Source organism: Columba livia, chromosome 2 (assembly GCF_036013475.1).
Source record: "Columba livia isolate bColLiv1 breed racing homer chromosome 2, bColLiv1.pat.W.v2, whole genome shotgun sequence".
Lineage (NCBI taxonomy): Eukaryota > Metazoa > Chordata > Aves > Columbiformes > Columbidae > Columba > Columba livia.
In genome coordinates this window covers 27,535,283-27,562,858 of record NC_088603.1, presented here as the reverse complement: position 1 = coordinate 27,562,858, position 27,576 = coordinate 27,535,283, and the positions used below count along the sequence as shown (strand labels likewise).

The window sequence follows — 27,576 nt, the reverse complement described above, 5'->3', positions numbered from 1 at the left end:
GGGTGTAAAAAATAATGTGTATTTGAAAACCATTGACAACGCATCTTGAAAGCAGCGTGTTTAATGGTGCAATGATGTACTATTGGAGTTTATGGTGAAAATAGCATTCTGTAGGACAGCTGATTTTTTTGGGAGCTCTAAAATTCAAAAGTTTGTTGGGTGATGATGACAAATTGGAGAATCCCATCAATTTCTAGGGTACAAGTTGTTTAAGAAGTAAAGCTCACCTTTAAAAAAATATCCCAGCACTAATATCTGGCAAGTCTTACTGTGTTCAAAGGATCATTTATTAATTTTTATGTGTGGAGGAGCACAAGCATACCATGAGCTGTACTGGAGGGGATCAATACTTCAGAATGCTTCAAAAGAACAAGAACTGAATCCTTTCCATTGCTCAGATTCTTATATCAAAATTGTGCTCTTCAGAGCTTCCAGAGGGCTTTGCTGTGACTCATTTGCTGTCTTCCTGCACTCTGTTTTCAAAGTTATGCCCTGGGAGCAAAACTTCTCATTTAAGACTTGGATTTCAAAGTGTTCTAAAATCCACAGGCATCTCTGACATGTTTTGAAAATTGTTATACCTCATCAGAGCCAGGGGCAACATTACCCATGCAAGTCTGAAGTCAGTTGGTGTGGCGGGTCTTCAGGTAATACCCCTTCTTTTCAGCCTTCCCAGGAAGGACTGCACTTAATATGCTCTGAAATCCACTGGGATGTGACAGTTGTCTTGAAAATTCAGTCATGACAATGATTGCAGGACAGTTCACAGTGTAAATCTGGGGTCATTCCTCCCTCCCTATGGAACTCCTTATAGCAATTTTTTATTCTTGTTTTTTTCATTAATAGCTCAGAGAAATCTGAAGGTATGAATCCCATAAAATATGTATATATTATGGTCTGATCAGTGACCAAATTTACATGACTGAAACTTGGTAACCAGACAATTCAGAAATATTTAACACTATGGATTGATCAGAAAAAGTGTAAAAGTCAAAAATGGCTTTTCTGTTTCTAAAACACAAATCCCTTTTATTGCTGTCAGTAAATGCTTTTGGTTCCTGCTCAGCTATTGTCTGTATTATACATGTGCTGTTGTATAAGCAAAAGAATAGATATGGCATAGATACACCACTGCAGTAGTGTGTGTATATATATGCATATACCTATTTTTGTATATATGTATATGCATATACATCCACCCCTGCACCCATCCAAACACACATATGTATGTCCATACACACATGCGTAAATGCACACAAAACTATTTTGTTATCGTAGCGGTCTAAAGTAATGTAGCAAACCCATATTTCTCTGTTTTACTTTGTAATCAGATTTTTTGAGGTTTTTCATAGGGTAATTTTTATTTTTTTTCTTTCTGGTAACTCGTCCCAGTACTTCCCACAATATGAACTGTAGCCTGTGCATGTGTACTTGACACTCAATGATTGCTCTGTGTGCTTGCATTCCAAAATGTGCCTTCAGCTACACTGAGATTGCCTGTGAGTACCACATCCCCATTCAACAGATGGGAAACTTGAAAAACCGAGACATCCTGCAAACCCAGCAGCATTAGCAGGACAGTGGCAGAGACGGCACGATAACTTACAACTTTCCTGGGTCTCTATTCAGTGCTTTACCCAACAGCTCTTATTGTCTCGGAGGTTTGCGTAACTCTGTATTGATCCGCAGTGTGTCAGTGTGATGGCTTTTATTTAAAAGTTTTTGGACAATACCTTGTCATTGTGTGATAAGTTAACCATACAAAACCAGTGTAAAGTCTATAGGAAGTTTAGTAAAATCTATCTCTAGGCACTACAGAGGCTCTCTGGACAAAGGGAACATGCAGTTGTTGAGGTCTAAAGTCTTGACCCTAAAATAAGCTGAAAGTTGTTCCCGCAGCAGAGTTGCAAATGGCCCTAGCAGCAGAAGACTTGAAAGTTACTGATTGATTCTGGTTGACATTAAGTTACAGAAATACGTCTCAAGGCAAGATTAAAACATGCATTAAAGAAAGAAAATAAAACAGCATTACAAAAGGCTGAGGTTTCCCCCTTACACTTTAATAGTTACAAAATATTCTCCCGGCTCTTTAATTGCGGCTTGCAAAGGCTCTATACTGCGTCATTTAGTTTCTGTAAGTAACAGCCCTGTCCTAGCCTTCTTATTGGCATTTGCTTCTATGCCACCCACATTGAACTCCAAATCTGGATCCAAGGATTGCTGAGCTGTGAAGACTGTATTTGTATAATTCTGTCAGTAACCACCCGTATGACCTCAGAAAAATCAAAGAGAACTAAAGATATGCTGAAACGTTCAAAAGCCATTTGAACAGCACCTACCAAGAGATGCTCACAGGTTTAATGGCATTTTGTATGCATCCTGTTCCCTTCTCTGGTTGATCTTTGAAGAATGAGCAAGGATCAAAAACAACGGTTTGTGTTTGGTCATTTAGTAGAAAAGAAGTTTTGTATTCCATCCACCTCACCTCCATAAGGTGGTAAATCCAATCTCAGTACTGCAGGGCCAGAATAAGGCAGCTGAGTGTTGCCACAGGGTGAAAAAGCATGTTTAAAAGAAGAGGAGGACTAAAAGCTGCTAAGAATAATTAGCATGGCCATGCTGTTTACCCATTCCACAGTTTCCTCCTTCGCTACCTAGTAATCATCCCTTCCTCAGTGGTTGTCTCCTTTTTGCCTGTTTGCTAAAGAAAATGAAGAGATTCACTGAGGGCCAACAAGAGGTCAAAGCAAGAGCAGAGCAGCCTCGGCATCCATCCTCCCTCTGCTGGCTTCAACCCTCACCCAGGGAGTTCCCATGTCCAGTTTTGCGTGTCCCAGAGGAGTTCTGTCTTTGGGCTTGATGGATGATGCTGTAAGGCTGGAAACAAAGTGTTCATTACTCCTAGTGCCTGCATCAAGGTCAGAAGGACAGCACAGGCTCTGTGCTCCCAAAATGCAGGTCATTCCAGGATGTCTCAAAGTGAGTACCTGAAGGTGAATAACAGCAGCTCGCTCATGAAAAGTGCCCAGGTGGAGACTTCAGCTCTGTGTGTGCAAAGTTCTCTGGCTCATCTCTACACGTATGTGAAGAAAGTACATCCACATTTGCAAGCCGACCTCTCTATTGAAAAGAAGAAAACAAAAATTGATGTAAAGGGCCCTTCTCCACTCTGTTTAACTGGCAATAGCAGAGATCTGGCACACCTGATGGTTCTTCCATCTGTTCTTTTTACCAAGGGTGCTTAACCCTCCCAACTTAATTTTCTGAGACTTTATGAATATTTTTCAAGTATTTAACTGCCCCTCTGTATTCCTCATTCTCCCAACTTGGACAAATAAAATGAGTTGATTCATTTCAGGTTTAAGTAATGAATTTATCATCATTTTCTCTCTCTGACTCCTATGTGGGAGCATAAGGCTGCATTGTCTGGAATGCATTGGCTGAGTGGAAGATGTTTACTTGTAATAAAGACATACCAAAATCCCCTGTATCCACTGGAAATGATAAACACAGAAATATCTCCATGAGTCTTCAGTTTGTTAAAAAAAAAGTGTTTATAATTACTATCTTTAGGTCCCAGTTTGACGCCACAGTGTCCCTTTAAACAAATAACCAAGGCAATGCTTTTTGGAGGGGGAGCAAAGGATACCACTGACTGTCTTCTTGCTGGTCAAGAAATGCAGCAGATTGGGGGGGTCAGTGAAAAAAAAAACACACACTCTATTATCTGAACAAATGTTTTTTTCTTAACAGTTCCTACGTAATCAAGTACATGGGACATACAAGCAAAAGTCAAATGAGGGAAGAGGATAACTAGAGAGATGCTGGCTAGTGTTCAGTTGTTACTCAGAATTATTGTGTACCTTGGATACATATACATGTGCACCCACCTGCCAGTGTAAAAGGCAGAAAATTTGTAGTAGCACTAAACAGAGACATGAGTGCCACACATAGTTTTCAGAACACATCTTAGTTGGTTACTGCAGTAAGTAAATCACTAATATACATGACCACTTACAGAAGTCATAGGTGGCACGGTGACATAGGACAGCAGCCCAGAAGTCTGCATCTGATTTATTTTTTATTCATTATTAGGTGTCATTGTGTTTAACATGAAAATTCACAACCCACAATAGCTCTGTTTGAAGAAGTTACACATATCAGAAAATATGGAAAACATTTTATTGCTCTTTATTTTTTTTTTCTTGATACAATTTAGCCATTCAGAATCAAAATCCAGGGTGCCATACCCAAACAAGCAGCTTCACAGATACACACATTCCTATTTTGTCCTGCATCCTCGATGCTGCCAACCAGGCATGAAATGCCGATTTTGATGCTCTGAATTTATTTGAAGAGGGAAATCCAGTCCACAGTTGTCCCATTGCCAGTATCCCCGCGTCCCTGCAGAGAATGTGTAAATCCGATGCACAGAAGGATACATCTGCTGTATATGGTCTGGTAAGAGCTTTCTGTAATATTTTGGCTGTCAGAATATTTTTATCACATATTTCTGGTTTATTGCTATGAGAAGGCCAATTTTAGATCTGTATGATCGCAAACTGAACTAGTAACACCTTGCCACTTTTTTCTTTTCTGTGTTTTGCCTTTTCTCCTTCTGTTTACTCCCTCTCCCCCCTCCCCTCCTTTTCTTCCTTGCAAGCAACACTGTGAAAAGCCCATTATTGAGCAGGGAGGTTGTGACATAGGGTCAAAGCCCAACCCCTTTGCTCACATTCCCTCTTCTCCTCTGTAAGGGATGAAATCTAAGTGAGGGAGTAACATGCAGCACTGTACAGAGCTTTGGACCACTCGCTTATGTTATAAACAGAGCCTACAAGTTGATGCTCCAGTGCGAGCACATTCATGACTCTTGCAAAAATCAGTGCACAGTGGTACTCAGGTCTCCATGGATTAGGATGATGACCTTCAATGCAGAACTTTATATCAACGCATTGTTCATATTTGCTGCTTTAGCTTTCATGCACAATATTCACCATTTTTGGAAAGCCTAGATTTTCTTCTCGCCACCTAGAAGACTGCACAACACTGGACTGGATCTAGTCCATGCTGTATCCCTCAGCTCTAGATCGATTTGCTTCCATGAACTGGAGCCAAAGCCTTCCTTTCCACACAGTATATTCCCCTTCTGGATGCTGTGCTGACACTGTAGCTGCGTAACATTTGCAACCCAGTGCTGCTGACTGAGTCAATTGGAACATCCTACCTGTTTTAGAAAGCAAGTATGATCATTTTTTGAGGTGCTGGTTCTGCTGAACTGCATCATCTTGTTGAGGCAATGGACCTAAAAATTGCAGGAGCAGCGCTGATGGAAGACAAGGGATTTCCAAATGACACACTTGGAACATAAGAAGTGTGTGCTAGTAGGAAATTTATTCTCTTTGCTATCATTAGCATTCACATCTTCAGAAACAGACATGTTTTGATTGCCTCCTTTATTTATTTTTAATAACACTATTTGCAAGAGAAATACCTTCCTCCTGAAATACTGTGCATTTGGGGTTGATTAGGTATAATTTTCTGCACAAGACTTACAGAGATTGCATCATGTTAAGAGAAAAATGCATTAATAGCAGTGTAGTGCAGGAATCAGGACTGTGTCATTTTAGAATATCAGAACCTCCTGCTCCCATGCATCTCTTTTTCAAGAGCAGAGAAGGCATGTTTCTGCACTTTGGATCTTTTTTATGGATTTCAGCTTGTTACACCCAGTGTAAACTGCCTTAACTCTTTTTTTCCTCTGACAGCCACTACTGAAGGCAATAGGGAAGCTTTGCACCAGCGTTTTGGTTGGTTGGTTGGTTGGTTGGTTGGTTTCTTGCTTGTTTGTTTGCTTTTCAACTGACAATAAACAAGTGGTACTTATTGTATATTTTCTGGTTTGCAATTTCCATTGTATTACTTGAGATATCTGTGGATGTTCTTCTGGTTTATCATCTCGTCTCTCACAAGGATGACATCCCCTTTCCTCACAGAGTCAAATCTGCGCTGTTTTCTGCATATAATCCTCCTGCCAACACTCCTACAGCCATCTGCATTGGCCAGTAGATGTCATTGTGTTTCCACTGCAAGAGCCCATCAAATGTATTCATCTGTCTGTAAATGCATGTCCAGTCCTGCAAACACTGCTGTTGACTATTTAGGACTTTTTCTAGCCTGCAGCAAAATATTTGTTTAAGATGCTTAGCCAAAAAAGAGTGAAAATTAAGTTCCAAACATTTGATAGCTGTGACTAACTAGCCAGAATACCCTCGGTCTCAGCTAATATAGTGTCAGTGGTGTTATACAAACACAGCTTACTCAACAGGACACAAATCATTGTTAATAAACTATTACAAAAGATGGCAATAGAAAATGACAGAAATAATGTCTCATGGATCAGCCAGCTTCTTTAAGTGACCAGCTTGCTTTGCTGTGAGGTAATGTGCTCTTCAGTACTCGAAGAGGCAAGATTGAGGATTTATACTTCTGAACTTTTTAAACCTTGAGAGTGTAATGAAAAGTGGCTGCAGCCTGTTATATTTCAGCTATTTTATCCTGGAGTATGTTAACAGCTTCCTAATTTACATGATATAACAATATTTGTGATATAATTAGAAAGTTCCATTAGAGGTCAAAATATGGTAGCAATAGAGAAGCAAGCATTTGGCAGTTATCCCAGAGGTAGGGTTTTCCAAAAAGTCCCACATATCAGCAAAATCAAGCAAAAGATCAAGACACATCATTTCAGGTTGTATTTTTATCCATCGTTTCATAAACTTAATGAATGTAAACGAGTTTTCATATTTAAAAAGCTACATTTTCAATTGCAGCTCATTTCCCAAGCTAAAGAAGAAGCACAAGATGAACAGAGGGTGAAGTCAGCTTGCGACATCCGCGACGGAAACGGCATGTGGGGCCAAATTCCCCGCTGGCAGCAACCAGTGAGACTCCGCTGGCTCTAACAACACAGGAGACCCTTGACAAATTCAGCAGAGAACTGGCCTTTTGCAATGTGTTTTGAGTCCCAGGGGCCAGCCACAAAACTGAGTGAAGTCAATGGAAATCTTTTGCTTGCTGGCAGTGGGCTGTGGATGAAGCCATGAATCAGGTTTTCTGGAGGCTGGACGCAGCACATCTGGGTTGGGGTGAGGCAGCTGAAAGGCGCGGGCTTGGGTTGGAAAGGACAAGCTTCATCTCTTAAGTGTCTCTCTGCTCAAGCTTTACTAGCTCAGGAATAACCTTAGATGATGCTGTGATAAATGCGTTCTTCCATTGCAATGCCTGTGGGAGGTATGAGGAGAGTGGCTCATCCTCCTGCTTGCTCACAAAAATGTAGGAACCTCTTTCTGGCCTGGGAGACTTTTGCACAGGGAGGAATCACAGACTGATTTGGCTTTGAAGGGACCTTTAAAGATCATCATGTCCACACCCCCTGCCATGGGCAAGAACATCTTTCACTACATCAGGTTACTCAAAGCCCCATCCAACCTGACCTTGAAGACTTCCAGTGATGAAGCATCCACAACTATGGATGGGAACTGTGGCTGTTTCCAAGTTTGGATATGAGGCGTATGCTGCATGTACAGAAACCCTGTAACTGAAGACCCCTTTTGCTGTCCTCACCACCAAACCCTTCCACTTGGACAAGCAGAAGGATGCCCAGTAGAGGCCTATAGGTACTGCAGAGGTTTCCTCTGGGATCTGAAACACATACACCACATTTAAGGATCGCAGCAGCATTACCTGCTGTTTTACAGATAAACTCACTTGCAAATACACAAGCCATCAGCAGTGCAGAATTTAATTTAATATTTAATAATATTCCTGTGTCATTCCTTATTTTTTTAAAAAAATGTGTGATAAAATATAAGCCTGATATTATTCATGGGTGACATACCCACTTACCACACACCCCTCCACACTCATGTCTTAAATCCTGCTGCTGCTCGCTCTCTGAAGCAGGCAGAGGAAACTGCATCACTCAACTGAGACTGACTCGGGCTGTCAAGCTCCCAGAGCTGTGCTTCCAGACTTCCACATTTAGCTGGGATTTCTCATCAGAACAAGATAATCATAATCACCCTCAGGTAACTTTTTTGATTCACATCAGCTGAGCCATAAATATAAAAGAAGAAACATGCCGCTGCTGTCTTGAAAAACTGTATCCTCAGCTCAGTGCTTTCCCACCTGGTTTCTCTCACTCCCTGTCCCATGCGGCCAGGGCTTGCTGGCACAGTTTTACTGAGGATTTAGTTGACTAAAAGCACATCAGGAACTTTTCTGCTTTCAGGTACGCAGTATTTTCAGGGAGCTTACTACTTCATTACATTGTGACACTGCTAAACATACACAAAATGTAAAGGAGAAGAAAATAAGGCCCTGATTTTCTATCTGCCTGAGGACATCCACACACAGATGGAGACAGTGGCGTCTGTGCTGGTGGCATGGATATGGAAGACCAAAGAGCTGACTCTAGTCTGGACTCCAGCAAGTCTCCTCTGTCTCATTTTTCCATCTCAGACAGGAGAGGTAATGCTATTCATTATCTTGTTTCACCTGAGGAAAATTGTTATCAAGGTTAGTACAGCACTTACATACTACAGAGACCAGAAAATTCCCACTCCTGCAAAAGATCATGAAGAAATGACTGACTCTACTTGTTGTACCAAATGCAGTAACTAAGGGAGAGGATCGCTAGTTTTAAAATGACAGTAAAAATACTGACCTATATCTCACTTCCTAAGCATGCCCTGGATATCCTTGCCAACACAAACGTTCCAATTAAAAAAAAAATATATATAGTGGTTGATGTTGTAATTATAGCCTGTGTTAGAACGCACTTCTATAAGGGAGATGAAGACTTTCTGAGTATCATACATTTTGAGAAATCCAAGGTTTGCTGCATTTAGAGCTGCCACTATCTTAATATTCTTTAATTTTTAATGTAATTGTGCATGAACTTGCATATCTTCCCTTGCTCAGAGCAGAGCCAAGCGTGGGAACAGCCAGGGGCAGGTGGAGGTTTTGCAGGAGGGTTCAGGGAACCAGAGCCGCCGGCCACAGCAGCGGTGAGATGTGTGTGATCCTGGGGTGTCTGCACTGTTGGCCTGCCTGGATCTCACTGCAAGAGCATTTCTGGTGGGATCAATTCCCCCTCATCACAAAAGTCTCGGAGAGGCATCTGGCTTAGTCTCATCACCTGGGATTTCCTGCACCCCAGGGAGGCAGCTCACTCGCTGTACTCGCCAGCTTGCAGAGCCAGGAATTTATAGACAGAGCAATGAGATGTGTTGGGGGTTTGGTGCAGTTTTATTGTTGTTTTTCTATCATGGTATTTTTCTCCAGTTGCCATTCTTTACCCCGTTGGGGGCAGCTAGGCTCTCCCAACTTTAACTGCCTCAAAGTTAGGTAGGGAGACTAATTCACTCCTCTAGGCTCCCTCTGCAGTTGGGACTGCCATGTCTCAACAAAATCTCATCCCATCTTAAGAGACGGGTCTAACACTGACAGACCAAACCCCCTTCAGTTCCTTCTGCTGCCTGTGATGGAAGCTGACACATCTGGGCACCTCACTGCCCAGCTCAGGCACTTGACTTCTGAGGGGCCAAAGACAATGGACTGACTCGTGACTCCTGGTGAGCACTGTGCCCACCTTTGCCAGCCGGAACAGCAGGCTGCGCGCTCACCAGGCTCAACATTCTCCAGCCTTGGGATAGCTTTACCTATACCTTGAATATCTTGGCCATTTTGAAAAGAAAGAAACTATCCAACTTTGCAACCGCTGAAAATTCAAGCAAAAAAAACTGATCGTGTTCATGCATGATAATTACTCTTCAGCAGGGTTATTTTGCATTCTAACTGTTCTTAGTATAGCATCATCACACAACTCTCTTGGTGTACTCAGTGTGGACAGTCAGTTGAGATGCTATAACAATGTCAAAATGAAACGCTGTCAGTGTAAATCCATAAAATGACATAACTGTGTCAGAAATTAAAAGGAATCATATCAGAGTGTGTTCCAGCACCACTCAAAAATTTGTGAGAGGAAAGGGTGCCACAATTTGGGGGCAATGTTTGTTATGACAGAAATGCTCAAACAGCTTAAAAGGGAAACTGTATTTGCCAGCCGCACCACTTTTTAATCCAACCTCATCAAGAAGTTGGACTAATTTTCTCTATAAATATCTATGTGAGCAGAACAGTGTTTTGTGTTGCAGAAAGTGTTTTTTAAGTAGTTGCAACTCCAGGTTTCTTTTGAAACGCAAAGGTAAGGTTCATGGCATTGTTTGCTGAAATAAACAGTCATTTCTCTTTTGAGAGAATAAAAAGAAAATACCTCTCATCTAGTTATCCTCCTGAAGGAAACCCACATCCCCACGTCTGTCACACCATCCTAAAGAACGGACTCCCTAAGCATCACAGGGAGGACAAATCTATCCTTGTACCTATGTTTTCGACTTTGTGGTGCCTACAATAGCCTAGAAATTCCCACACCCTTTGAGGAAGGATCTGTATTTTTGAGCTATTCACCTCCCTACCATGTAACATCACTCTCAGCAACAAAACCTGAGGCAGAAGGAGGGTGGGGTGATGGCTTCCAAGGTGGCCTATGTTCAGCAACTGGCTGGGCATTGGTCTGTCTTTGGGAAGTGGTGAGTGATTCACTTGCTGTTTTTTACTCCTTCCTTCACCTATTAAATTGCCTTTATCTCGACACATGAGTTTTCTTGCTTTTGCTCTTCCTATTTTCTCCCACCACCTCACCAGGGAGGCGAACTGGCTAGCACTGCTGAGCAAAATACAGACCTCCTAAGCTTCAGTACAACTTTGCATTTACCTCATTAAATCTGTGACACAGGTTTTTTAAGCTGTCTCATAACCAAAACTATTTCTAAATACTCCTTAAGGTCCTCCTTAAAGCCAAGTGCTGTGGAGGACATAGCAAATGGTGAAACAGCACACTGCAAGACCAACCAGCCAGCTTCATCTGCTGCAGTGCAGACACAAAACTTCAGGTGGTGGCTCCTGTCCCTGCCCGGTTCAACAACTAAATCAGAGCACATCATGGTAAGCTGAGAATTTGCAAAGGCTCAGCACTGACCTGACTTGGCTTCAGGGGAAGCCCGTCGTAAACCTCCTCTGGCACCTACAGGAGCAGCCTGACTCCAAAACACTTCTGACCTGTTTTGCTGATGGTAATGAATTTGCCATGGCCTTTACTGTAGTGTCTGAGGCTTAAATACCTTCATTATTTAAAAGGAGCAGTATCACTTCTGTTTGAGCACTCTGACTTCAGCTTCTCCTGGGATTACACTGCATTTGTGTTTGAACACCCATCCCTGGTGTTTAGTGACAGGTGTGCCAGGGGATGCTCTGATTACATTAAACATCAAACATTAAACTCATGGCATATGCACACACCAAACAAAACCACCTTTATCTACTGGTTCTTGGTGGAACTCCTGGATTACATGCAGTTACAACACTGAATGCTCAGACTCTCTTACAGATGGTCTGGAAAGTACTCCTGACAAGTTAAATTAATACACCTTACAGTGTTTATATTAACATCCACTAGTATCGAGTTTGACAATATTCTTGGTAGAAGCAACAGATCAAGTATGTAGTGACACAGCTGCCTCATGATGTCTCTCCTATGAGAGACTGACCTCTCCTTGAGACACATCCATCATTCTCCACCTCAGCAATGGAAGCTGAGGGTTCTGGCCTAGACCTGAGATATGGATTTCAGGTGGCTAAAATAAGGCAAGTTGCCTCCCGCTGGGAAAGACCACGTTAATGAAGCTTACTGACCAGATTGTGCCCAATGTTCATGGGGAAAACCTTCAAACAAAATAAAACAGGTTGCCTAAAATTTCAGCTGCTGAGATTTCTGCTATAGGGGCATAAGCTTCATTTTCCAGTGCTTGACTTAAAAGACAAAGTGAGTCTTTTATCAAAAACTGTCAATCAGGTTACTCAAAAATATTCTGTGAATTAATTAGAGAGGTTTTTATCTTCAACTGTCCATTCCAAAAAAAATACAAAATAGTATGGAAGTCTAAAAAGTCCACGCTGATGTTTTACAACACATTTTCATTCTGTGATTACAAAATTCTTTCATTTCCTTTATACAGAAACAAAGACCTTAAAGAAACACTTGAAGCTGAAGTAAAATATTTAATTTCAGGTCATGGAAAATGTATGTTTTACATGACCTGAAAAATTCGTCTGACTTTCTAATTTCTATAACATTCAGAATAATTGTTGAGTGATTGTTCAAAATAAGTTTTTAAAAGATCCATCAGACTTCCAAGTGAAGTAAAATCCTACCTAAAATGCTTGGACTTTTTGAAAAGTGGTTACCTCATATCAGTGATGGCTGAAAAATGGAAAGCAATATTGCTAGTTTCAAGGAAAAGATATTTTTCTGCAATGATTTTGCAACTTATTTCTGCTATAGAAATGATGGCAAGAAAAATTTCAATTTCATTTCTAAATAGATATTCAAGCAGATTAAAACTCTTCAGGAAATCTCCGAAGGCACTGCTGATTTTGACTAAATAACAGTCTTTGAATATTTGCAATTTTGAGAAAATATTGCCATTTGACTAGGAATAGCTCATTAGGCTTTCATTTGTGTAAAATATGCTCCCCAAAGTAGTAAAGATAGTGTAAAATCATGTCTCATATTATGGTAAAATGGGGGCAACTTGTAAAGCCTTCCAATTAAAATTTTGATTTCTTCAAGGAAGGTTGAATATTCTTTTTTCCCCTGTATAAATAGGATTTTCACTCAAAGGAACTCTCCAAGATCTTCTGTACATTCATACATTTAAAAAGTAAGTCTATTACTATGTCAAATGTGTCTCACTGGGAAAAGCTATTGACTTTTCCATTCTATTGCTTTAATTTTCCACTACTCTTGTACGTTGGAATACTCCAGGTGGGTGCTGTGTGTGCTTCTGATTATGCTGTGTTACACAGCAGGGAAACCTCTTATCTCAGACTGGTTGCCTGGTTGAGAAAAAAACACATTTAAGGTAGTAAACACAGCTGTGGAAGAAGTATTTTCTATTTCCTTGCTGTTTGTTTTAATGTACTAAAATGATATAATTATGGAAGTTTGCAAAAATGCCAAAATGTAAAACACAAAAATAATTTGGTCTATGTGTTTCTATTATAGTTGATTTGACTTCAGATATAGCTTTAAACAGTCCAAGAAAATGTTTAGAAATTTATTTTCTGCTTTATGCTCTGTTTTGCCCTGATAAATAAAATACAGAATTTCAGGGGAAAAAAAAAAAAAAAGAAAATAGGAATTTAAAAGTAATCTCATTGTTATATTGGTATTAAGAAGTGTTCAGATCTTGTTCTTGCCATTTTTCTTGCCAGCTTAGAACTTTTGGCTTGAAGATTTGTGTTTCTATTGTTTTCTTTTTGACTCTGTGCAAACACTTTAAAGATAGGAAATTTGCAGATCTGTGGGGAAAAGAAAAACAAGAAAAAAAGAAAAAATAATAGATGTTTTGTGACTATAACCACCACAACTTCATTTGAAGAAAATGAAATCTGAACTCTGAAAGAGGACAATGCCTTTTATATTTTTCTTTTTTCAGCTTGCAAAAGAAATAGAGTAATGCAATCTCTTTTATTTTCTATTTAAATGAGGCTGAAGCGTTTTCACCTGTGGTGTGTAAAGTCTGCTTTGCAAAGAATAAATTCAGAGCACACACATTGCAAGTATTTGCCAAGAGCACCGAGCTTACATTCATTAAATAAACAGCACTATAATATTACAATTATAAAAACAAATTGTGCAGAAATATGTGATTGCCACTTTTTTTTTTTTAACACTCTATTACTTTCTGAAGTCCTACTGGGAAAGATTAAATGTGAAGCCCTCAATAAGGAGCTCTGCTCCATTTGAGCTGCTGCCATCCTCCATCGCTTGTTCTTTCATCAAACGAAGAACCAGATTTTGGTAGAGATCCTCAGTCCAAAGTCTGCCCGCAAACATCCAAAACCATCTCCCCTGGAATCCTATGTAAGATAACACTGACGGCATCCCAACCACTTCGGTCTATGGAAGATTTTGTCTTTCAAATCGCAATGTGTAAGCAGACAAAGGGCTGCTTAAAGTTCTTTTGACTGTGGCTGGAAAGACTCACACTGGCACCGGTTTGCCTTTGGATAACGCTGCACCACCCTTTCACTCCATCCACAACTATTATTTCACTGCCCAGAATTGTTGTAAGATGCCTGCCTCCCTTCATAATCTCTGCATTTTATCTAGCTTCTTTTCCAAAGCCAGAGAGGATAATTGTCATTTCTTGTATAACACAGCAAAAACGACGAGGACAGGCTTTAGGGCAATGGCTTTCTCTGCTCTCCAGTCCACCCGTACTTCCTCCAGGCTGTAAGAAAATTGGGGCAAAGAGCACCAGCAAGCATGGTGAGGATTTCAGATTTGCCTAAAATCATTAACAAGTGCCAGAGGAAGAAAATATTTCATGTGCTGCTTATCACAGTAGAATCCTTCAGCAAAGTGGGATGATGGAGAAGAAAGAGGGCAGGTGAGAGCCTCTGAAGCACGGGTACTGAAATGGGCAGGCCACGGCACAAGCCACAGCTCTGTGGTTCCAGGTATTGAGCCAGGAGATGGAGTGTGAGTGTGCAAAACACCTGTCTGCCCCACTGAAGCCAATGGGGGACCTTTCTACTGCTTTTAGCAGGACCTGGCTCATGCTGGTGTCTTGTATCAGCTGGGTTCTACAAGATCAGGGAAAAGGAAGAGGCAGCCACGCACACTGTGTTGTAAAGAGCTCTAGAGTCAACTGCTGGCCCATCAAAATGATTAAAAGACCCAAATCCAGACCCAGTCATCATCAGCCAGCCACCATTTCTAATAAAGAGGGATTCTGAAATCAGAGTGATGGCACATTAGCCATAAGGACTTTATTTGGCAGCATATGAGGAAAAAAAATGGATTTTTTTAATGAATCTGACAAAAAGATTACTGAAAATATAAATACTTGAAGGCCAGAAGGGACCACAGCAATAATTTGCTCCAGTTTCTAGCACAGCACAAGCCATACAACCTCATTTGGACATGTCTGCATCATTTCCTCATCCTCTGCTTGATCCAAAGGTCTTACTTGGAAAGGGAGGCACCTTCATGAAAAAGTACAAGTCATGCAGAAGCCACCATAAACCTTTGGTGGTTTGGTTTGGTTTGTTGTTTTGTTTTTTTTTTTTTTCCCAAAGGTTAATTTACCCTTTTTGAAAGAAGAAGAAAGTAAGAAAAAAAAAGAAAAAAAAAAAAAAAAAAACAAACAACTTATTTCTAATTAACATATATATTTTCAGCTAAACATCTTTAATGAAAATTCTTTTCCTTCTCTAGGTATCCACCCAGGTGGTACTTTACCTCAAAATACGTGCCTGCCTCAAAGTATCTTAGTAAAAACACCTTATTTCTCATTCCCAAACCAAGGCATTTCCTGATAATAATAGAACTAGCAGGCTTGTAGAAGCACAAATTATACAGCCCCAAGAGCTATTTTTCAATCACTGACTAGAGAACATCATGATGAAGAAATCTGAACTGAAGAAGAAAATAACCTCCATTTTTCCAATAAATGAAGATCTTCACAGGAATGTAAAACAAATCTTAAAGCAGAGCATCTTGATGTTTATTGCAGCAGGGCCTCTTTCAAGGACAATGACATAATTCAAACATGAAGACCAGAAAAAGAAGAAAAAAAGTCTTTTCCTCTGTGCTTATGATTATGACTTTACAGAGCCACTTGAAGAGACAGCACTGACAAGGCAGCCAGTGACATCCAGTGACATCCAGCTTCCCTGCAGGGCTGCTCGCAGCTGCAGGCTGGATTGCAAAAGATGAAGGAGGATAAGGTTCCCCTGTGCTGCACTGGAAGTTTTTAGGAGACCGAGTTCAGTTACAACAGCATACATTTTAGTGAAGGACATAAAAGCTAAGACAGATGATGAAATACAATAATATAGCCCTGGAACTGCAGTCACAGGGAAGGTCTACCATATATTTATTTAAAATAAATAACAAAAATAAGGCTAAGCCAAAACTGAGGAACTGAACATTACGTGGGTTTTATAACAGATGCAAGTTAAGTCACAGATATTATCTACTGCTAGCTAGCATATATACTGTCAGTGAGTACATATTGATAAACGCAACACATGAGGCCAGACAGACCATGTAACACAAGTAATAACGACAGAACCATATGAGAAGGGATGTGCTTTTTACTAGTTTTATCTTTAACCCGAAAGGTATCCTGGCTCCTTGTTGAATGTCACTTCTCATATTCACCGACTGAGCAGCCTAATTGCTGTGCTTCATTTCTTCATTGATTTGTACAGTTTAACGTTGCCTGATTCAAGCTGATTGCACAGGCATGCTAGCCTTGCACTAAACTTAGCATTAGCTAAAAAGGAGTTTCCAAGAGCTGGTCCTAACACTGCCATCATCCACAAATCTTCAAGGTCTAAATTATAAAAGTTTGGCTGACCTCTGTAGGATAACAACATATTAAATCATTAAAAGAGGCAAAAGAAAAATTGCAAGCTTAATTCTCAGAGCTTGTAGGGGAAAATCCACATTGCACTAGGGCCCCACGGGCGGGTTCCCCCAGCCCCTCCGCCAGCAGCCCTGCCCTGCTGAAAACACACCAAAGGGCCTGAGGAGCTACGCCTCAAATTCTTTGACGGTTCATCTTTTAACAGGGATGTCAGAGACCTGGGAAAGCATTCCTGTGGCATTGGGATGCAAAGGGATTTATCTCACATCTGAAGCCCCGCAAAGAGGCAGCAGCCCTGCTCCTATCTGAGAGGCTGAGAAGTGAGTTATGGCTGAAGGAGATGTGACAGGAGGGAGAGAATAAGCAGAGTGAACAGCCCGACTGGAGATGAATCAACCCTCTTCCTTGAGGAGCAACTGCCTTTGGCTACTCAGAGCTAAAAGCTACAGTAATAAATTTTAAGGGCTGAAAAGATCATTATAGTCATCCAGCCCAGCTGCCCACTCATCCAGGATGCTGTATTTCCTGAAGTCGTTCCCTCCTGCCCCTCCTGCCACCACAGCCGAGGTCCTTTCCTCTGCTGCTCTTGGTCAGAGGCTCTTCCCAGCGTGCCACTGTCACCACCACTCTGACTGCCATTCCAGACCTCTGCAGCAGGCAGGTGGCAAGGGCAGCTAGCACAAATATTTTCCTGGGAGTGTTTCTGGCGAAGTGGGCTTTAACACCTGGCTCTCCAGTGGTGCTGGCTCATGCTCTGCAGCACCTCCAGCAGCAGTTCTGCCCATGCAGCTCCAGGCTCATGCTCAAATGTCTGGTGTGGAAACCTCAGGCAGCTGTACAGGGAGCCACACTCCTGCAGCTCCCGCTGCTGACCCAAACTGCTGATATGAAGATGGCTCCATGTGGTTTGTGTCATCTTTCTTAGAAACCATCAGTTGAAGTACCTACAGCTCCTGGAATAACAGTGCCCAGCTGCCCAGAGAGCAGGTAGGCAGAAGAACAACTCAGGAGAAGTTGAGTTTTCTAATTACACTTCTCTGCTGGACTCCATGACCTTAGAAAGAGGCTGGTGTTACACTGCAATGGAAGTACATGGGCTGGAAACAGGAAAAAGCCCTGGGATGGGCTTTTCCTTGAACACCCTGCCCAGGCCAGAGCAGGTCTCCTCAAGATGGGTCACATCTGTACTGACCTTTTGAATCAAAGAACAAGAGTTCCCCATTTGGCCCAGGAGCTTATGTGGAAGGAGCTTCAAAAGGGAAGAGAATGGTTGAGTTCATTGAGTATTTCTCACTCTGGAGTGGCAGGCCACAGGCTGGACTGTGACTGCCAAGTAATGCCCTACCTTGGGAAGGTTGTGGTGCATCAAGAAACAGCTAAGCAACCCATCAGTGAGCCTGGCAGACACACTGCAAGTGAGGAGGGAAGGAGAGCTCCAGGCAGTAGTCTTGCATCTCCTGGTATCTCTTAACATCATCTTATCCCACATGTTTGGCTCAGTCTGCTACAGCTGATGCTAACAAGGAGCCCTGGCTCTTCCCTTCAGTCATGTTGGCGCAATTTGGGCGAAATAGGTGCAAGAGTAAGTTCCTCATGTCAGCTCTTTGGCAAGCAAAAGAGACAGCCACAATTTGCCCTAAAAAGCAAATTCTAATTCTTAACATTGTACGTCATGGTTTTTATGTGCAGTGCAATTTACAGGCCAGGCGAGCGAGGCCAACGGAGCCCAGGCTGTGGCCAACCCCGGCACTGAGTCCATCAGCAGTGGAAATGCCGAAGTGACAGGTTCACTTTGTTAGCTAGAGGCCCAGCATTTCCTGGGCACTCGCAAGCAACTGGAAGAGAAAAGGCTGTTCCAGAGGTGGGAGATGACCGGACCCTACTGAACACTTCAGGATGGAGGGCAAAAACAACATCTATCCCAGTGCTTGTTGAGACCAGACAGGCTTCCATCCCAAGGTCACATGTGCATCCTTCCACGAACACGAACGGTGACCTTCACAGCAACACAAAACCTGCTTTTCTTTTGGAGGGATGTAAATTCTCCAAAGCTGAGCCTAGGTGGAGAAATGCCTGTTTTCCTCTCCCTGAAGCAGCAAAGCTGCTGTACCCAGAGCCAGAGGCTGTGCAGAAAGCTACTGAAATCTGAGTAAAAAGTCCTAGCCTCTTTGCCTGCGTTTTCTGTCGGCTTTATTTCTCCTCCCTTGCTCCCAGTTGTTTTTTTCCAAAATACTTTCCTTCATTTTTCCCTTTGATCACTGCCCTGTGAACATCCTTCTGGATAGTTCACTAGTCCTCTCCAGTGGATTCCTGCTTGCTTTTGCCCATACTGAACACGACAAGATTTTTACTTTGAAGCAGATGCAATTTTTTTTTTTTTTTTCTGCTTAGCCTTAGGCAGGAGTACAAGGACTTCCAGTCCCTTTGCCTTTTCATTCTGAAATTACTCCCCCAGGTAAACGAGTCCTAGGAGGATGCACTGGAGCACCAGGAAAGACCTCAGTTGTTGAAATTGTTTGGAAATCACCATTTTCGGATGCTGCAAAGCAAGAGTTAAGCCTTGTTTCCACTGTGGAGGGCTGTTTGGGTTTTGGGTTTTTTTTAAGAAAAAAATCCTTTCATTCTTTGCCAGCAATTTCCATGGAAATATGAGTTTCCAGCAAAAACTCGGTGCCCAAAAGAGAATATTTTATCCAGAAAGTGAAAGATTTTCTCTGAACAATTGCAAGTTTTCATCCAAAAGTCTGAGAGGCTTCATCCGAAATGTTTTGCGCGTTGGCTAGAAACAAAGCCCTGCCGAGACAGAGAGGACGGAGAACCCTCTGCAAACCTTCCCGGTCTCCGTCCAGGCCCAGCGCGGAGGGCTCGGCCCGCGGGGGTGCTCCCGAGCCGGGCCCGGGGCAGGGCGGAGCGGCCGGCGGGCACTGGCCGGGACACAGCGCCCCGTCCCGCCGAGGGGCTCGTTTTGGGGCCCCAGCGCTGCCTCCGCGGCAGCTCCCCGGCGCGGGCGGGCCACGGAAACAATCGCCGCTTTGTCCGGCCGCGGCCGCCGGCCCGGCGGCTCCCGCGCCCCGGTCCCCGTGCCCTGCGGGGACAGCGCTGGCTGGGCCGCCCGGCTCCGCGGCCGCCGCCGCCGCTCAGTCTGGCCCCGGCGGGGGCGGCGGGGCGGGGGGGGCGGCGCGCAGGTAGCGCGGCGGCGCTGCGCCCCGCGCGGCCACGCCGTGGCGCTCTTGTCACGGGCACGGACGCCGAGCGCTCCGACGTGTCCGCGGCCGCGGCGGCCGCGGCGCCCGCGCACCCGGTGTCCCGGGACCGGCTGCAACCCCGGGCCCCCCTCCGCGGATGAGCGGGGCTTGGGCCCGAAAGGGCCGCGGCTGGACGCGGGGGCCCTGGGCAGGCGCTGAGCCGGCGCGGCGGGCATGTGCCGGTAAACAATGACCATATTGTGAAATAGAAAACAGACTCCGGCTCCCTCTGAAACGCTCGCTCCCCACCGGATGTGTTAAATAAAAACCGCTGGGGGAAAAAAACAGCAGAAAGTCAAGAAAATCGGGTTCGGGCTGGGAAGGACGGGGGGCAGGAAACCCGCAAACAGGGGGATTTGTATGCCCTCAGCTCGGTAATCCTCTCACGGACTACAATGGCTGCAGATGCCTTCAAAAAAATCAGCTTGGGGGTTTTGTGGTTGTATCTGGTGGATTTCTGACTATTTTTTTCTTGTAAGATCGAAACTTTTTTTTCTTTTCCCTGCTTTGCTTCTGAATAAAACAAGAGCAAGCTTTCTCTCCTGCAGGAAACCGACCCAAATTTCCCCGGTGAGCTGCAAAAACAGCTTGTCAGGATGGCTTGGCCGGGACCCGCCGCGTCTCCGGCCGCTGCCGGGGCTGGGTGCGATACCAGCGCCCAGGTCTTCTCCTGTTTTCTCCCTTCAAACGGCACCTTCTTGCCCGGACGTGTTGAAGTGCAGTGCCATGGAATTTATGACATAAATGGGCTTCCCCCCGACACGCTCCCCCTGTCCCTTCCAACTGGATGCAAATTGGGAGCTTTAATAAACTTATTATTAATAAACTTATTTCCCCCACCCCAGTCGTAAACATATATCCCTCTCCGGTTCCTCTCTTTGGAAAAAAATAAAGAGGGGGAGAGATATTTCCAATGAATTTAAGTAAGTGATTCATATAATGAAATGCTTAGGGATTTGTTTAATGCGATTTTATATGAGCTGTGGACATTTCCAAAGCAAACAATAAGTTCAAGTACAACATGCATGGTTGTGTTACAAGTGTTACCCAGCTGGCTAGGAGATCTTCGGTGAGCAAACAAGCTAAATCTGGAGAGTAAACAACTTCAGAAAAATCTACAACTCCAGGTCACTGAAAACAGCCTTTTATTTGTTTTCCTTAGTGTCTAGTTAAATCTGATCCATTTTTTTGCAACCCTGCTGTAAAATCACCAGGGACGGGCATCACCAGTCCGTGGCTCGCCCCGGCCCGGCCGTAGAGCCCATCGCCTGGAACCTGGGTGCGCAGACGGGCGCGGAAAAACGGGTGCTGGAGGAGGAGGGTGAGGTTGGTCGGGGTGCTGCGGGGGGACGGGACATCCCTGCACAGCGCCAGCCGCTTCTGGGGGCCTGTTACTAGGGAAGTGGGCTCTCTGCGACGGCCTCCGAGTGGTCCTGCCCACGCGTGAGGGTGATTTGAGCTCCCCTCGTGACGGGCATCTGACCCTGGGCTGGAGCCGGACCAGACGCTGAGCATCACCGCGGGGCGATGAGGAGCGGCCACGCGTGGGGCCGAGCGGCCACAGGCGCATCTGGAGGGGCGCTGGCACTGCCCGGGGGGCCGGGAGATCTCCGCCCACGGGCATCGTGCCACAGCCAGGTCGCCTTTCGCGAAACACACGGAGTGGGTGCCCCTATGCCGTATGGTGCCACCAGCGTCCCCAGCAGCTTCCCCACATCCCCATGACAGGGCGTCCTGGCGGGACGCTCCTGCCTGTCTCCGGGCCGTGTTAGGGTCTTCGACGCAGGAAATGATGTAACTAAAATTCAGGATTTTTAGGGGGTAATGTGATTTGCTTTATTTAACGCGGAGGTCATGGACGGCATCCTCCCGGAGAGGGAGGACAATCCGAGTGAAACCACCATGGTTAGACGCTAATGGTTATCGCCACCAGATCAGAAATCGAGTTGGGAACCAGGAGCGCCCTGTGCGTTGTTCCCAAGCCATCAGCGTAGCCAAGAGGGATCGGACGCCAAATCCGAGCGGCGTGGCTACGGCCATTTCCCGGGGCTCTGCGGGCCGGAGGTGCGGGGGCACGGGGCTGCGCGCCCCCGGGGCTGCGGGGTTGGCCGAGCCCCTCGCCGGCTGCGGGGGGAGGAGGGAGGAGGGGAGCCGGAAACCTTCCCATCGCGACGCTCCGGCTCGGAGATTGCTGTTGGTATTCACTTTAAAGGAGCTTGAATGGGACTTTTTTTTTTTTCTTTTTCTTTTTTTTTTCTTTTTTTTTTTTTTTCTTTTTTAAGCCAAAGCTTTGTTGTGCTAAACTAGTTGGACGAGTTAGGGTGTCGCTGCTCCCGATTGCTCTGGCCAATGGAACCCGATCCACCCTGCTGTGCGTAAGAGCGCAATTAAGGATTTAACCAAGCCTATGCTGCACCCCAGCCAGCAGTCTGCCGGAGACAGACAGAGCGCCGCAGCCTCCTCCCCCAGACATGTCTGCTTAGACCCGAGCAACCCCAGCAGCCAGCCCCAGCCAGTCGCCGGCTCCGAGCTATGACAGGAGTATTTGACAGAAGGGTCTCCAACATCAGATCCGGCGACTTCCAGGGTCCTTTCCAGACGGCCGCAGCCATGCACCACCCGTCCCAGGAATCTCCCACTTTACCCGAGTCCTCGGCTACGGATTCCGACTACTACAGCCCGGCGGGGGGAGCCCCGCACGGCTACTGCTCGCCTACCTCGGCTTCCTACGGCAAAGCGCTCAACCCTTACCAGTATCAGTACCATGGCATGAACGGATCTGCTGGGAACTATCCTGCCAAAGCCTATGCAGATTACAGCTACGCCAGCCCTTACCACCAGTACAGCGGGGCATACAACCGCGTACAGAGCTCCGCCAGCCAGCCAGGTGAGAGCCGGGGGCTGGGGACGTGCGGGGGGCTTCTGCGGCGGTGGGCAAGCTGGGAGAGCGTGGCCCGCCAAATCGCCCTTCCCTGCCCTGTGCACCGCGGGGATGGAGCTTTCCCTAAACCACAGGGAGAAATATATTTAAAAAGAAAAAAAAAAAAAGGAAAAAAAGCAAACAATCCAACAATTTTTAAAAGGGAAGATTAAAAAAAAAAAATAAAATAAAAGCTGGGTCCAGGTTTTCTGACCAGCCTGCACAGTGTTAAACTCAAATCCTAGGGCTAGTGCTTTAGAGAAGCAAACATCGCTCAAGTGCTTCGCTCCTTCCCTCCGCAAGAACAGGGGGAAAATAGCCGAGGCTTCTTGCGTGTCTCAAACTCGGGTTCGCGGTGGCAAAGAAAGTTTCCTTCCCCTGTGCTGGAGGGGCGGGGGAGGAGACAGGGAGGGGGAGCCCAGCCGTGGCGGGGCTGCGAAGCCGGGAGGGTTTTTTACCAGAAAACTCCGCGTTTTTAGCGCTTTCCATTTACTTCTAAGTGGCGGGGGGGGGGAGGGAGTGGAAGGGACAGAGACAGGGAAAAAATAAAGTAAGCCCGTAGCCAACCCAAGTGGCTGGGGCTTGGCTGGGACGAGCGCGGCCGCGGTGGCCCATGGAGACACGCCGGCGGCAGCGAGGGGAAGGCGCGGGCATGCGGGGGAAGCGGTCGGTGCCCTGGGTAGGGCTCCGCTCCGGGCCGGCCTCTTCCCAGCAGGGCCCCAATAATCCTCCTAATTCCCGCGGCGGGCGCGCATGCCCCGCGCTCCCGCCCGCGCAGCGCTGCGCGCCCGGCGCCGCCGCCCTTCGCGGAGGATGCCCGGGCGGTCGCGGGGGGTGGAGGAGGGTCGGAGGCGGCCAAGTGCCGGAGCTGAGGGAGCGGGGCCTCGCTGCGGGAGCTGGCGGAGGGTGCGCGGGGCCCGGAGGCGGGAGCCCCGGGGGGAGCCGCGGGGGCCCGTCGGGCCGGCGCCGCTGCCCTGCCCGGCCCGCGGGCGGGACGCCGCCGCCGGCGGTGCAGGCTGAGCAGAGCGGAGCCGTGTCCCGCGCCTTAACGTCTGCGTCTGTGTCTCTCTCCCGCCCTTGCACCCATGCAGAGAAGGAGGTGGCGGAGCCCGAGGTGAGGATGGTGAACGGCAAACCAAAGAAAGTGCGCAAACCCCGGACTATTTATTCCAGCTTTCAGCTGGCGGCGTTGCAGAGGAGGTTTCAGAAGACCCAGTACCTCGCCCTGCCCGAGCGGGCCGAGCTGGCGGCCTCTCTGGGGCTCACACAGACACAGGTACCGCTTTGGGCTTGGTTTGGCTCTGCTGGGGCTGGCCCGGCCTGGCTCAGTTCGGCCTGGCCCAGCACGGCCCGGCGGGACACAGAGATCGGGTGGCCGCGGCGGGAAGGGCCGGATCGGGCCCCGCGGAGGGGCCGGGAGGGCGACGGGGAACGGGTCTTGCAGCCGCGGAGCGCCGGCTTGCCGGGCGGGCATTAATGGTTTCGGTTTCCCTCCCCCCTCCCTCTTTCTTCCCCTCTCCTCTCCTCCCAGGTGAAAATTTGGTTTCAGAATAAAAGATCCAAGATCAAGAAGATCATGAAGAATGGGGAGATGCCTCCGGAGCACAGCCCCAGCTCCAGCGACCCCATGGCCTGCAACTCTCCACAGTCGCCTGCAGTTTGGGAACCTCAGGGGTCGTCCCGTTCCCTCAGCCACCATACCCACGCACACGCTCACCCTCCAAACTCCAACCCGTCCCCTGCATCCAGCTACTTGGAGAGCTCCGCTTCCTGGTACCCCGCTGCCAACTCCATCAACTCCCACCTCCAACCCCACGGCTCCCTACAGCACCCGTTAGCGCTGGCCTCTGGGACAATTTATTAGAGTCTGACCCCCCCTTTTTTTTTTTTTTTGTTCCTTGGACTCCTGTGTTTTACTGTTAAGGAATAATAACAAAAGGAATGCATATGGGGAATTTTTTAAAGGGAAAAGAAACAAACAAAAAGATTAAAATGTGTAAAGCTTGTGCATGTAACTTATTGCATTTCAAAGGAAACCCTTTTTTATAAAATACGGACATTTTTTGGCTCAGCTGTGGACACTATCAATGGTGCCTTGAAATCTATGACCTCAACTTTTCCAGAGACTTTTTTTCAATGTTATTTTAACCCTGTAAATAATTGTAGATAGAGGAATTAAACTGTATATTCTGAATAAAATAAAATTATTTCGACCACGAGAAACGTTTCCAAATTACCCCTTCTGCTATTAATAAGGGAGGGGGGGGAATAATGCAAAATTGCTTGCAGAGAGTGAGTGAGGAAAGAGGAATTTTGAGGGGCCCGATCCTGGGCACCTACATTCGGTCTCTGCGCCGTTCCCTGCCACCGCAGCCCGGGCGTGTTGACAGGATCTGACCACATTAAGTTCCCACGGGCAAGCCAAAGGGCAGCGATGCTCTCTCCTCGCTGGAAAAGGGCCTTTTGCAAGATCGCGTACACCTTATCGCACAGTGATTTAAGCTGAAGCGAAAGCTGCCCATCCTAACGCTAGAAAGCAAATCTCTCGCCTTAAGCCGCCCTGAATCCTTTCCTGAGAGCAATTAGCGTCGAGAGCTGCACACTCCACAGCCCATCAGTCGCCCGTGTGCACTCGGCTAATTATACAAATTACGTTTCCGTCAAAGGGAGCCACTAAATATAAGAAAAGGATAAAATGAGGGGCCCGCTCCCCTTGCTCCTGGTAAAAGCCTGCGGCGGCTCCGGCTGAAGGAGGGACCTCGCGGAGGTACTTTAATTTTTTGTTTCTCTCTCTCTACACGATTCAGGTAAAAAGCCGGGCGGCGGATCTGTCACTTGCTCTGTCCGGTGCACCGGGGAGGGGATGGGGACACGGCTTCAGCGAGGCGGCCGGAGGGCTGCCCACGGCCACGCACCGAGCGTGGGTCCCTCTCCCAGCAGAAAACCCGGGTTTTCCCCGGCAGCAACGGGCCCGTGGGGACCCCATGACTACACACGTTTCCGCGGACTTCCCCCCTCTCCCTGGCCGCCAGGGGAGGAGCAGGGAGCCGCACTGGGAATCCACGGCCGTGCGGGGTAAGGCGGCAGCAGTACGAGTGACAAAGGCATCGTTTGAAGGATCCCCGAGATAAAAAATTACCCCCTGTCACCCGAGGATGGCGGGGAGAGCGCTGGCAGGGCTGGGAGGCGAGGCCTGAGAAGAGACGCTCCTGCCCTGGGGTGCACTTACCTGTCTAGTCTTCCTCCCTGTTGCCCTCCCACTCCTTTCTTCTCCCCCTGCTCCTGCCTGCCATGTTTTGTGCGTGTGCGTGAGTGTGCGTCTTCTTCTCCGCAAAGAAAGAAGCACGGGGTTGCTGTTTTGTAACAGGTTTGGGGGTTGGTAAAGGGCTTGCAGTACAATAGAACAGTTTGTTCGGTAAAGCTGCTCCCTGCACGCCGGGGAGGGTGCGTGGGTGCCGGAGACAGGGTGGCCGGGGCCCCCACTGGCTGCCTACCCCTGCCCGCTGCCCGGCGGCCGCTGCCGACTAACGGGCTGCCCTGCAGCCGTTGCCCGGCCGCTCCCCGCGTCCTCTCAGAGGCTCTGAGGACCGGCTCCTGCTCATTTCACTTGAAAGGTTTCAGGGACTTTCCGCGACTCTGGGGTGGCTGAAAACCTCGGCTTTGTCTCTTCTGACAACTTCCACACCGTGGAAGAAGAAAGAAAAAAAAAAAAAAAAGCCAGAGCTTTTAATTTTCTTCCCTTTTTTCCTCGTCTCCCTCTAGACAAGCATTAATGTTATTTCTTTCAACCCGCAGTAACAGATTCTCCCCGAGGTCCCTTTCTTTTGCCGAAAGTCTTGGACACAAGAGGTGGAAGGCTATTTCCCAGGTCGGTCCACCCACCCTTTTCTTGGAGGAGCTGCCGCGGGGCTACGATAACCTGCAGGGCCAGGAGGACTCGGGCGGACAGCGCAGCAGCAGCTCCAGGCAGGCGGGATGCCGGACAGTGATGGAAATTCACTCCGCCGGCGCTGGTCGGGCAGCCTGGGCTCTGGCACCTCTCTCCGCTCCGAGTCAGCTCGGTTCGGTTTCCATGCCGGTTCCTCTCCCTGCTTAATTTGTCCTCCTCCCAGCTCAAGGTGGTGTTGGGCAGGTCGGAGAGATCCTGGCACCCCTTCCGGGAGAGAGCAGCCAGGTCCGGCTAGGAAATGCCCCTCGCCGGGGCTTTCTGTCGCCATGGCCCCAGTCCCGGTGCATACCCAGGGGGTACAGCCGGGGTGATGCTCCTGTGCCCCCTGTCATACACAGGGGCAGGCACACCCCGGCGCCTCTCCCCGCCCGGGCGCACCCCCGGGGTTCTGGCGGCGGCCTGGGGAACCCTGGCTTGTCTGGGCCTCCTCTCTTGACTCCCCGGGAGAGGGATGGGATGAACTGTCCTTTGTCTGACGCCGAGTTTGGGCTCAGTGGATTGCTGGCTCGGGGCTTGTTGTTTTTTTTTTTTTTTTTTTTCCCTCTCCCTTCCCCTCCCTTCTCTTTTCCTGGCGGCCACTTCCATGTGGAGCCGGGGCAGCTCGGGGAGCCGAGAGGAGCCACATTCCTGTGGGTGCCGAGCGGCTCCAGGGCTGAGCCACAGGGCCTGACACACACACAGAGCAGCCTGCAACCCCAGCTGCCCCAGCTCCACAGCTCCTGGCAGTGCTTGCACCCCTGGGGCTCTCACAGCAGATCCACCCCCCACACTCCGCTCGCCCCCAGATGGGGCGCACACCCACAACACCCACACCCAGGCACACACAGATGACTACCCGCCAGCCCCCAGATGGGGACACCGGGGAAACACCTTCCCTCGTCCCCCCCGAAAGAACCC

The 27,576-nt window shown here is 47.1% G+C and overlaps 1 protein-coding gene and 1 long non-coding RNA gene across 2 annotated transcripts; one reads left to right on the top strand and one right to left on the bottom strand.

The window, feature by feature from the left end:
• Nucleotides 1-27,185, bottom strand: LOC135578442 (uncharacterized). The gene is made up of 3 exons (XR_010470027.1): nt 25,960-27,185; nt 2,988-3,120; nt 1-2,877 (listed from the first exon to the last, which is right to left on the bottom strand). It is a non-coding gene; the product is annotated as an uncharacterized LOC135578442 (long non-coding RNA).
• DLX5 (distal-less homeobox 5) lies at nt 22,098-24,953 on the top strand. The gene is made up of 3 exons (XM_005504917.3): nt 22,098-22,697; nt 23,822-24,006; nt 24,262-24,953. Exons 1-3 carry the CDS (start codon nt 22,343-22,345, stop codon nt 24,592-24,594), a joined length of 873 nt encoding a protein of 290 aa, XP_005504974.1. The 5' UTR covers nt 22,098-22,342; the 3' UTR covers nt 24,595-24,953.
• Nucleotides 27,186-27,576: the final 391 nt, after the last annotated feature.